Below are 13,351 nucleotides of genomic sequence, written 5' to 3'. Positions count from 1 at the left end.
AGACAGTGATGAGATACATGAAGAGAGTCAAGGCTGGAGTCGATGGAAGACATAAGTTTAATTTTAGTCACTGAACTGGAGGCACAAGTGGGACAGAACATGCATGTGAAACAGTTCTGTAAGGCCTTTGGAAGTCAAAAGATGAGAATTACTAAAACAACATAGAATCACTGAGCAACACTAAGGGCTCAGTTGAGGTAAAATTATCTTATCTGACAATAGTACCTATGTACAAAGGTATGCAATTTCTTTTATTATCACTCAACAAATTAAGAGAAAACTGAATGTCTTCAGGGTTAAGGTTTTGCCAGGCAGATGAAATAATACAGTGAACAAAGAATATAATGCTTATTCCTTCCCTTATTCCCTTATTGTGAAATGAACAAATGTCAAGAGGCAGAAGTACTATAAAGAAAAATAAAGTAGGGTTAGAATATTATTTTGGAGAGGGAGGTCAAAGGTGGAAGAGACATCTGATTGAAGTGAGGGAGTACAATATAAACATCTGCGAGAAAGCATTCCTAGCAGAAGAGAAGTTCAAAGGCCCTAGAGTGAAAACACTGGTAATACTAAAAAAACAGCAAGGAGGCCAGTAAGGCTGAGTTGATTACAAAGGATAAGAAATGAGAACAGAGAAGCAGTACAGGATGCTTTGGACCATGGCAAGGACTTTGGAATTTGTCTCATGTGATGGAAAGCCACTGGAAGCTTATGAGTAGAGAAGAGAGAACATCTTATCTGATGGGAGAGGGGAAGTCATCCATAGGATAGTAGGGTTTGGGGGAGAGAGTAAAACTTGGAGCTAGTTGTCAAAGTCTTGAAAGAATGATGAGGGATGAAGGCGATGAGCCTGTGGATTGCCAGGAGAAACAGAGGGCGCTGGAACTGAGCCTGAGCTTGAAAGAAGCAACTGCTCTGCTAGTACTAGCTACAGGGGACACAGGATGAGAAAGACAAACTCCCTGGGAAATCTCTCAAGAGGTTTCCACTCTGGTAGTGATGAATGAAACTGAAATGACTATAAAATGATCCTCAATTAGAATTGTATGGCCTGAGCACAAATATACTTATTTGTTATAATTATAATTAGCACAATATTGGGAGCTTTCATGAATATTAACCTTTTCCTGATAACACAGCACATACATTTTTGGTAGGAGCTTTGGAATCCTCTAACCCGGGAGTGTTCTCCCAGGAGTTGGAAAGGTGTCATATAACAACACACAGAAGGCAACAGTATTACAGTGCTAGTTACCTGGAACTTCTTCATATGAAATTGATATTTTAAAATACTACATAAAACACCATTCTTATTTTTAAATTTCACTTAAAAACACATATTCATGTTTCTTCTAGACAAAGCAGGGAAGTCCCAGTATATGTCCTACCTTGAACATGCTTGGTTCTGTTGCCACACCTGCCTGCCCCACCACTTCTCACACCACCCCGACCGCAGCCACTTGTCTTGTAGCCCAGGAAAGATCCACACTTCCTGTAGTTTCCTGAACCCTCACCCAGGGGAGAGCAGAGGCCTGCTATAGCTCCAACTTCTCCCTCCAACTCAGCAGGACCAAAAGACGCTCTGGCTTCCCCAGCAGCTTCTCAAAGAGGCCAGGGAACACGACAAAGCACTATGGAATAGTTAAACACCCCAGAAGTAGACTTCAACCAGTAACAAATGGGACAGAGAAGTAAGCGAACAGATAAACTGCTTTCCCCTAGTCCGTCCTCACCCCCAACCGCCGCAAGCGCCCTTGCGGCAAAGTGGTTCCACGTGTTCTTTGGGGAAACGCCTACAGAACGAGCCACCAGGTGAAGAGCACGCGCCTTACACAGCTGACTCTCACTATTCAGGGTAACTATGTTCTACAGAGTTGCTGTGAGAACTGAAGTAGTGAATATCGAACCACTGCCCCTGAAGGAAACACAGGGTCAGGTTCCTGAGGAACTATGGCTACAACTGACCAACACATAACCTTGTTTTCCATGTTTCTCTTTAAAGACACCCTATTTAATATACACTGTTGATTAGTTAATATTGAACTCACAGCCAACAGCACCACAACTTGCCTAAAGGATGCTTACCTGAACACATGTATTTTCTCTGTAAGGCACATTACAGCCTTCTTGTGCTTAGAAACACTAGCCAGCACTTCAGCACTCTGCTGGAAGGCCATTTTAAACAACAAAGCCACCAACAGAAAACACAAAAATGCAAAAATGATGGCACTAAACACACAGCAAAAAGGATACATTTACAGCATGAGAGCCAAAAAAAAGGCAAAGCATCTGTTCAAGCTCAGTTGGGAAAGTGCACATCTAGCAACTCAGATTTTTTGCCACCATGTGTATGTCCAAGAATGACTACAATAGAACGAGTACTGATTAGGGGTACAAATAAATTTTAGCAAGTAAGGAAATTTGCAAAAATGGAATCTGCGAATGAGTACTGGCTCTGTTTTCTCTCACTTCCCTTTCCTTTTCCTTCACTCTTTTCTTCCCTGAAAATGCACTTCTCCCCACCGCTCAAAAGAGCCTTCGTCCATAAACTTCACTTAAGGCTCTGTTTTCTAAAGAATGCAGACTAAAACACAAAACAAATCTTATTTAGTCACATATGTTTGCTGCTTAAAGAGAAAATTAAATTTTTTTACTTGGCAAATATACACCCGCTTTTGTTTAACTTCTTTTTATATATTTCTCAGAAAATAATGCCAATGGGTATTTCTCTACTTTATGATAAAAACTTAAAAAAAAGTTAAACTATAGCAAAAGAAAATATTTAATTTCCACATAAATCTGTAATGTTTTATTAAATGATGATAAGCCCTAGCCAGTTTGGCTCAGTGGTTAGAGTGTCGGCCGCGGACTGAGGGGTCCCAGGTTTGATTCCAGCCAAGGGCACGCACCTCGGTTGCAGGCTCCATCCCTGACCTGGTTGGGGCGCATGCAGGAGACAACTGATGTGTCTCTCTCACATCGATGTTTCTCTCATCTCTCTCTCTTCCTTCTACTCTCTCTGAAAAAGTAATGGAAAAAATATCCTCGGGTGAGGATTAAAAAAAAAGATGATATAGAAGCAAATTGTTCACTTGGCTTAAAATTAACCAAAGCACTTTAAGGATGCCCCCAATTCATATTTTAAAGTGATTAAATATTGGAAAGAATAAACTCAGAGAAACTAAAACTATTTATGTTCCACTCAGATTCAAATATCATTGACAAGAGCGAGTTTAAGGCTGAAATGGGTATAGAATGAAGAGAAAATATAACTAAAAGAATATTTACATTAAGGCAGTTTATAATAAAAAGAATTGAGAAACAACCTAAAATTTCCAAAACAAGGGTCTGTTTAAATCATGGTACTGCTTAGAATATTTCATGTCCAGGTGAAATGCTCACAATATTACAGTCAATTTTTAAAAAAAAATGTTTTGAGAGGTTTTTTGGTTTGTTTGTTTTTTTTAGTAATACAGTACTTACTACTTGCCAGGCATTGTTCTAAGCATTTAAAAAAACATTAACTCATTTAATCCTAATAATAGCCCCACTACAAAACAATTTTTGTTTTAAAAAGTTGAAAAATACACATGTAGAATACATATACCCTCAAGCATGAATTAAAAAGACACAAAGTCTTTACCAAAATGATAGTAGTTATCTCCAAATTAATATATGACTTAATTTCAATATTTTAAGGGTTCAACAAAAACATCTATTACTCCGTTATAAAGATATTATTAAAAAATAAAATGTATGGAAAACCAACTCACTCATATTATGCATATATGGGAATTTTCCTCAGTTTCAAATAGAAACATGGATTGCTCTTCTTAAGGCTACGGTCATGAGGTAACAGTCTAGCCAACAACCCTAAACAAAGCTTGTATTGGGAACTGACTATCCATAGCTTTTGACCAGATGTATGTCACCCCAATTTTCCCATCATCCCAATGCATACCAAATTTGCATGTTTCATCAGATCCTAAGAAATAAAAAGCAACCTAAATCTTCACCACATTATTTAAGCATGTTTAAAATATATTTGACTATACAACTTACTAGAGATTTGACATCTCTAAATCACTTAACCCCTAAGCCTTGGTATTCTCATCAATAAAAAGAAAAAGAATACCTTCCTCAGAAGGCCAAGTACAACATGCTTTAGCTAACAGTTCAATAACTAGATTTCTTAACTACTTAGTAAATTTCTGTAAAGTATAGGGCCATTACTTACCGACAGGATAATTCTCCGTCCATAGCATCATGTTCATCTGTACTGGTATATGTTAATCTTCCTCCAACAACTGTCCCAACTAAATATACCAGCCATGCAAGACGTCCTAACAATAACAAGAAAGAAAAACGTTTAGGAAGTATTGTAGAAAGAAAGCTTATTTTTCAAAGAATTCCAAATTAGTAAAATGATCTATTCTTCCAAACAAGTGATGAACTAGTTCTTTAGAGTGGAGAGTTGGTTTTTTTTGTTTGCTTGTTTGTTTTTTAAATATATCTTTATTGATTTCAGAGAGAGGAGGGGAGAGGGAGAGAGAGACAGAAGCATCAACGATGAGAGAGTCACTGATCGGCTGCCTCCTGCAAGCCTCCGACTGGGGATCGAGCCGGCAACCCGGGCATGCGTTTTGACCAGAAATCGAACCGCAATCTCCTAGATCCTAGGTCGATGCTCAACCGCTGAGCCACTCCCGGGTGGATGAGAGGTGGGTTTTAAGTTTATCAAGGCAGTAAGCAGAAGAGTAAAAATGACAGATTTTAGAGCCAGATAAACTGTCTGAATCCCAGCTCTACCAATTTGCTATGTGATCTTGCATAAATTACTTACCCCTTTACATCTCAGGGTTTTCATCTGCAAAAAGGAGACAATCATATTTACTCTGAAGACTTATGAGAAAAAGTAAACTTGGTAACAAAAAATGAAATGTAGTGTCTACCTCCAGGGCTGTTAGTCAGTACTAGTATTACCCAATAACCAGAATCTTTTCTAAACAGTCAATGTCATAACAGTTCCAGTCTGATCATTTTTAATATTATCCCTACTTGGAATATAATCGATGGTAATTTATTCCCTTTGTATTTTTATGCCTAATTTTAAAAAATCCAAGATTTTCACTATGCAAATCCCATTGTTTGACAACCAAATTAACTTCATGGGCAACAGCAGCAGAGGATTAAATAACTTTACAACAGTGGCACAATGGCAACATCTAGAGTTTTCACATATCTTTCTTTGGGGCAGCCAACATTGACAATTTAGAAATAGAGGCATTTACACTGAATGGTTTTTATTTAAGGCATATTATTTTACATCTCTAGATTCATCAACCTATATATCAGATTCTCCAAGATTTTTGAGATCTTTATGAATAATTAACAATATACCAATTGTCTTGCTAAAGAGAAATTTTGTGCTATTCTTGGGGACTGATTTTTCAAAGATGAGGAGGCTATTTCATAATATTGAAATCAATTATGTTTCTGTATTGGGAAACCTTTTCGAAGTGAACTACAGTGTCTGTTTTTCACAAGGTATTGAATTGAACAGTAATAAAAGAGGCTGTGTATGCTTGTAAGAAGACTGAGGAAGGGTAAAAAGATAAAAAATAAGTAGAAACATGACACATTCTGGATACTAGCAGTCATTACTATATTACAACTAATCAACAACTACTTCCAACTTCTGGAGAGACATCAGTGTACTGGGGCGACAAACTTCCTATAAGTTTGAAATGTAACCTGGCAAGTATCAACATCCCTTAATCTATCACAAAACAATGAATAAACCAAAATTGACCAATTATGCAGTTTTGTACATTAGCAACACGAAACTGCTTAAATAAAAGAATAAAATCACTAATTTGATCAAGTAATTGTTTTGTGAATTACTAATGTATAATTAGTGAAAAACGTATAACAGAAATAAACAGCCCATGTAGGAAACTGAAGGTATTAGAAAGTTACCTTATGTACTTCAAAGGTATTTTATGATCAATATAAAAGTCTGCTGCTAACAAACACTATCCCCTGATGACCCTGTATTCTCTGTGGGACCCTCTCACGTGGAAGCTGATTTCTCTTCCACACCTCTTGTATCTTGGGCCTTGAACATGCAGTAGTGTTCTTGATGGTCCTCATTTCTACTTCCAGAACATTTTCCCTCTCTCCACCATAAAAGTACTAAGCATTGCATGTTACATCATCAAACTATACTACCAAATACCCTTTCTTGCTGTAATTATCAATTCTCCCTCAAGTTATCTGTCCTTATTTTTTTGAGGTATCAGTTCCTGGCTTGCTGCGACTCTTTCCAACAACATTTCTATCACATCAGTGGTGATTTCAATATCCAAAAAGATGAATCTCCCAAATGTGACAATCCTTCATCCTAGTGGGCACCTCCAATCCATGAATATTTCAGTTTTTAAAAAAACTTTATTGCGATGTTGTTGGTTGATAAGCCACTAAATTTTGGCAAGACACAACTGAAACACAATGTGCCAACATTTCACATCCCCAATCCCTGCTTATTTTTTAAATTTCATCACTTATCACTTTCTAACATGATATATATTTTAACTTATCTTCCTTAGTATTGTCTATTCCAATAGAATGTAAGTTGCATGACAGCTGTTATTTTTTCTGTCTGGTTGTCTGTTGCCATGTCCAGAGCCTAAAACACTACCTGGCAATAGAAAGTTATCAGTAGGCATGGGTTGCTGAATTAAGAAATCACTACGTAGAAAACAAAAAGTTAACATTTTATTATGAACTTAGCAAATATTAAAATGTAGTCTTTATTAAAAATGAATGATAATGGTAATTATATTTCTATTACTTAAATAAAATATAAGCAACTTCTCAAAGAATACTCAAAATGCGTTATTGTTTGTCTTATTTGCAGATGCTGTCATCTGCAAATTTGTCTACTTGGTAAAATTTATTTGTAACTCCAAAATCAATACTTGCAGTCATTTGTGGGCAAGGACAGAGCAACAAACCTTTGAGCTGCCCAATGTGCTCATTCCCAGCTTAGGCAAAACAAAGCGGAGCACTCTCTGCTTTCCTGTTTCAGGTCTCATACTGTAAACAAGTACGCCTTCTTCTCATGGTCTTTTTTGGCGCCACTTTTTTTGTGTGGCACTTTTGTGCTTTTCTGTTGGTGGTTTTACTGTTTAAAATTGTCCTCAAGAGTAGTGCTCAAGTGCTGTCTAGCGTTCCCAGGTGGAAAAAAGGCTGTTATGTGCCTCATGGAGAAAATACACGTGTTATATAAGCTTTGTTCACGCATGAGTTGTAGTGTTATTGGATGAGTTAAATGTTAATGAATCAACAATTTATGTTAAGGTGTCTTTAAGCAGAAAGGACACATAAAACAAGGTTATATGTTGATCAGTCCATGCAAATGTTGTCACCAGACGCCTACAGGAACCAAACCAGGTATTTCCATTAGGAACAATGGTTTAATATTTGCTAATTCAGTGTTCATAGCAACTTTATATAACTTAAATAATGAATAATGAGAATCTACCATTATTTCACAGAATCTTAAAGAAGTCATTAATAAGAGACTATGCTCCAACTGTGTGTGGGCCATACACATTTTTAAAATGAATATGAAACACTGAGAGCATAATTTTTGGTGAATGTAATAACTTGCCTGCCCTATGGGAGTCCTTATTTTTAAAATATCCTGTTGCAAATTATTTCTCAAAATGAAAAATATTATTTAAGTATAAATAATAACCTTCTTTATGTTTTATCAATTTAGATTTTTAGATACTGATATTTTTTAAAGCAAGATTTACTATTACTAAAAATAATAGCAAAATTTATGTAATACTATGTAGTAGGTACTGTTTTAAACATTGCATCTATTATCTATATTCACTTAATGTCACGAATCCCTACTAAAAAGTGCAGAGCTATCATTCCAGTACAGTCGACAAATTTCCAAGAGTCTGCTCTTATGCTGAGATACTTTAGTTCCTCTCACGACTGACAAAAATAAATACTCAGCACAGCTGTCAACCAGCTGGACAGACTCTGGAGAGCCAACAATATCTTAGGATCTAACAAACTCTTCTGTTTATTTAAAACATTTTAATTCCTCATCCTGAATTTTCCTCTAGCTGTCTCCCAAAGTTTCACCACAGGTAAGATGAGATTGCATCTGCCTTTAGGATCATTTCTAGGGCTTTTCATACTTCTTTTGATTCCCAAGTCATCCACTATAAAACCAAGTATATGTGACATATAAAGGGAACATTTGTTGAATACTTGAATTTAAAATAAAAAGACTTACTCTGGGGGTTTATCACTAATATAAACATAGAAGCATTTGCCTATTACCTCTTGATAAAAAAAACCTACGTGAAAATAGACAAAGAATTCATCACACATGTAATTTTTATATTTCTCTGTTGGGTGATCAATATTAAAAAATAGAGACTGTACAATTTAGCTACCAAGAGCACGGCCTGGGTTCAAATCCTGCCTCTATTATGCTAGTTACTTAATCTTTCTTGGCTTTAATTTCCTCATTTATAAATATGAGGATGATAGTAACACCTGGCTCACAGGCTGTGACAAGCACTAAATGGTATTCTGCAAGTAAAGTACTCTCTACCAAAGAGGCTTGTTAAAATGAAAGCTAGTTACAGTTAGCCACATACACTTTTAAAATGCTGTTTGTAAAACAAACAAAAAACTCTAAACTGAAAAGAAAAAATTCCCAAGTAAAATACACCGAGAAAATCATTTGCTGAGTATCTACTATGTGTCCTGGTCTGCTGTAGCAATATAACTAAATATGAATATGTATGGGGTAGGGTGAGAAGGGAGAGAGACCCCCATACCCAAGAAATTGAACCTAGTGAGACAGGTAAGGGCTAAAAAATGGTTTTTCTCAATGCAGTGTGATAAGTAACAATGTCTAATAACAGAAGATAAAATATATTTTTATTCTTTAATTCATCTTATTCTGTGACCTTCAAATTGTAACTTTTATATCCTAGAATACTATGCAAAGATAGTATGTGATCAATTGTGAGCATTTTTAAAAAATTATGGTAAATTCTGAATGGACATTTATTTATTTAGAGAAAAACAGAATGTATATTTACTCTTTCCTTGTTTTAGAAAGCAGTGATTTCTATCATACAGGAAATAGAAAAGCAGGCATTTCTTAACCCTTAGAAACTTAACAACTATTGACTGAATCAATTAGGGTTAGTGTTAGAAATGAACAATGAAATATAAAGGCATTATTGTTAAGCTATCAAATATAATTTTCATATATAACTGAATGAAAAGTAATATTTCTCATACACATTAAACCTTTCCCTAAACTTCAACAATTGTAGTCTGGCAGTGTTTGAAATAATAAATGTTAAGAAGTTACCTTGGCTACAGAATTACTTCCACAAAGTTTAAAGAACCATATAAAGCCATAAATCTAAACTGTATTTAGAAATATAAATATCTTATACATGAGTTATATATCTATAAATTTTAAAAATATCTCATAATAAGACTAAGTTTCCATTTTAATTTTCCATTAATGTTCAGGGCACTTGTTTTAGCAGCTGTTCAAGCACAGAACATTTTTTCCTTTAACAAAATAATTATTGCTGTAATAATCTGTAATTATGGTTTATAACTGCAATAATCCCAAAGAAATCAGTCATTACCATAGATCACAAGTAATCGTTAACTACTGTTAATGACCTATTTCTTAGGGATTATTGTTTTCGTAAACCATGACCGTATCACCACAAATATGAAAGAGCAAGACAATATAATACAAATGAGATCATAATATAATAATAAACTTATTTTGTAACATTAAAAGCCATTAAGCATCTAAATTAAAGCACACATAACAAGAGCATATAATTTTCTTTGTTCAACACTAACTGAAGTGTTTAGTCTGCACAAAAGAAATTGAATACTACTACATACAGTGGTACAAACTAGAGCTACATTAGATATTTTTTGTAATATAAAGCAATCATTTTTGAGTAGACCACAGATATCCTTTAAAGATGTGCAAATTCCTTCCTCCTGACCTTTTGACTAGAAGGAAAACCATTTATTTAAAATTTTCTATATATCAGGCATTATATTAGAGACTTTGAAATGTCATTTTATTAAAACTGTATAATGTATCTAACTATAAAAAACTCCTTGAGTTTATATTAATCAAAAACCAAATCTGACTTATTTTATTCAATAAAAAGGCCTATTTAACATTAGTAAATTATTATTGTTCAGTTAATTCCATTCATATATTTTAGAACAGTTAATACCCTTTTTTAGGGAAACAGGTCTTTGATTTCACAACTGAGTATTTATACACTGTAATGTAATATTTACATATATGAAAAATATGTCATGTATATGAAGTGTAATAAAACAAACACTGTGAACTCACTATGCAACTTAAAAACTAAGGATTTACCAATGCACTCACTCCTATTCCCATACTCCTCCCCTAGCTTGTCTTCTTACCTCCCACCCTAGAGGTAACCATGACCCTGTATTTGGAGCTTACTATTCTCTTGACATTTTTCTTTCATTATATCACTTGAACCATCATTATATGTTTCTAAAGAACCCACTTTAAGTCTCACTTGTTTTGGGGACTTTATTAAGTATTTCAAACTATATATAGTTTCCTAAGAATTGTTTCTTTTTCCACTAAATATATTATCTCTGACATTCATCTATAAGTATACCTGTACTCATTCATTTTGTTTTTATATACTATTCTGTTGTGTAACTGTATTATGATCTATTTATGCTCTGAATTTGCAGTCATCCACAACAAAGAAGAAAACAGGATCAATCAGATCAGTTAAAAGCTAGCTATAATAAACTCTATTCATTATCAGCTGTTCTTAATATTGATTCTAGAGAGAAATACCTCCTATGACTCTTATAAAGGAAAATGAAAATTAACCATCAAGCCACCAAAATATCCAGAAGGTTAAAAAAATAATGGCTTACTGGGGGGGGGGCAGGGGGGGGTGAGGAATTGGGGGAAATATATAAAAATAATTTGCATAAAATTACTACAGTGATTAATGAAACTACTTAAAATCCAACGTAATACTATATAACGGTCAGATAAAAGTTACTGACCTTCCTGAATTGCCATGTCCAGAGTTATCCCAGAAGCAGAATGTAGAAGCTTTTGGTAATTCTGTGCATTTTGGTCAAACAGCTGAACAAGAAGAGTGCATGTCTTCTCATATTCACATCTGCTGACAGTGCATAACTGCTCCAACTGCTGAAACACAGTGGCGGTATCATCCAGTGGATCATCTAAATTATCTCTGCAAATAATATAAGAACAAGTGTGCAGACATTACAGTGTGAGGCACTCTTATTTACCCCAAATAAACTTTATTGATGTTAAATAAAATTCCATAATGGATAAAGGAATAAAACACAAATAGATTGGAAGGTAAGAAATAAAATGTCTCTATTTGAAGATAACATGATTGAGTACATTTAAAAACCACCAAAAAGAAAAACATAGCTACTTGTACTAACAGATGAGTTTACCAGGATCCTGGCATAGACGGTCAACATACAAAATTCAACTGTATTACCACATATTAGCAATGAACAACAGGAAACTGAAATTTAAAAAACAGTACCTTCTAAAGCCACCAGAAAACGTAAGATACTAATTAAATATGATTAAACATATATAAAATCTTATGGCTGAATACTACAAAACAATGAAGAAATCACAGAAGAGCTAAATATATTAAAAGGTAAACATGCTCGTTGGCTAAAAGACTCAATATTGCTTAGATGTCAATTCTCCCCCCAAATTAATATATAAATTCAATGCAATCACAGTCAAAATCACACCAGGATTTTGTTGCAGATACTGACAAGATGAATTTAAAATTTACATGGAAAAACAAAGGAAGAAAAAGAGCCAAAATAATTTTTTTTGGCTCCCTCATTTTCATAAAAATTTTATAATGATATATAACACACATAGAGAAGAGCTCACAAATCTCAGATGTACAGCTTGATGAATTTTACAAAGTGAACACACTGATCTGACTGGCACTCCAAACAAAAACCAGCACATCCCCAGTACCTCAGAATCCTCCTCATTGCCCCAGAAGTCCCCTCTTATATACCCAAAGGAGGAGTACAGATTAATTTGGCCTGATTTTGAACTTCATGGAAGCGTACAGTGAACTCTTTTATGTCTCTCTTGCTTAATATAATGTTTGTGAGATTCACCATTATTGCAACTGTAGAAGATTTATTCTCACTAGAGCCAAAGTAATTTTGAATAAGGGAAACCAAGGTGGAAGATTCATACTCCTTGATTTCAAAGACCACAGTAATCAATCGAGGGTATTGGCAGAAGGAGAAACAGATAGATTAATGAGAACAGCAGCAAGAAATAGAACCACATGTATGCATGCGGTCAATTAATATTTGAAAACAGGGCAAAAGCAATTCAATGGAAAAAGAATAGTCTTTTCTACAAATGGTGTTGGGATAATTGGCCACCCTTATGCAAAACAACAACAAAAACATCGAGCCTTACCTCACATCACATACAAAAATTAACTCAAAATGAATCATAGATCTAAACAATAATTCTGAAAGCATATAACTTCTAGTAGGAAAAAATAAAGGAAAAATTGGACTTCATCGAACTATAAAACAACTTATCTTTGAAAGACTGATCAGGAAATGAAAAGGCAAGCTATGAACTAGGAGAAAGTATCTGAAAAACATATATGATAAAAAGACTTGTGACCAGAATATACAGACCTCTCAAATCTCAATATAAGAAAATAAACAACCCAATAAAAAATGGGCAATAGATTTGACAGGCATTTGCCAAAGAATATGTACAAATGATAGATAACCACATAAAAAGACGCTCAACATTGTTAGTCATTAAAGGAATGCAAATCAAAACCACAATCAAGTACCTACCACTACATACCTATTAGGATGACTAAGCTTTTAAAAACTGACAATATCAAGTGCTGGTGAGGATGCAGAACTATTTGATCTTTCATACACTGCTGGTGGAAATACAAAATGATACAGACACTTTGGAAAAGAGTTTGGCAGTTTCTTATAAAGTAAACATACACTTACCATGCAACCTAGGAGTTTCATACCCTGGTATTTACACAAGAGAAATAAAAGACTTATGTTTATGCAAAATCTATACAGAGACGTTTACAGCTGTTTTATTCACAATTGATAAAAATGAAAACAACCCAAATGTCCATTCACAGGTGAATGGATAAACAAATTGTGATATGTCCATAAAATGGAA

General features: G+C 34.6%; 1 protein-coding gene across 3 annotated transcripts in view; it reads right to left on the bottom strand.

Annotated features, from left to right (window-relative positions):
* The window catches only part of RANBP17 (RAN binding protein 17), a 219,188-nt gene that overhangs the window by 177,377 nt on the left and 28,460 nt on the right, over nt 1-13,351 (bottom strand). For all 3 annotated transcript variants that reach the window (XM_081137136.1, XM_081137137.1, XM_081137138.1), the window contains exons 12-13: nt 11,161-11,354; nt 4,238-4,343 (exon numbers count right to left, since the gene is read on the bottom strand). In XM_081137136.1, the coding sequence (XP_080993262.1) occupies nt 4,238-4,343; nt 11,161-11,354 (300 nt within the window). The remainder of the gene's footprint in view (nt 1-4,237; nt 4,344-11,160; nt 11,355-13,351) is intronic.

This window comes from Miniopterus schreibersii (assembly GCF_964146895.1).
Source record: "Miniopterus schreibersii genome assembly, chromosome: 4".
In the NCBI taxonomy this organism is placed as follows: Eukaryota; Metazoa; Chordata; class Mammalia; order Chiroptera; family Miniopteridae; genus Miniopterus; species Miniopterus schreibersii.
Note: the sequence above shows the minus strand (reverse complement) of the source record. Positions and strands in the feature narration are given on the sequence as shown.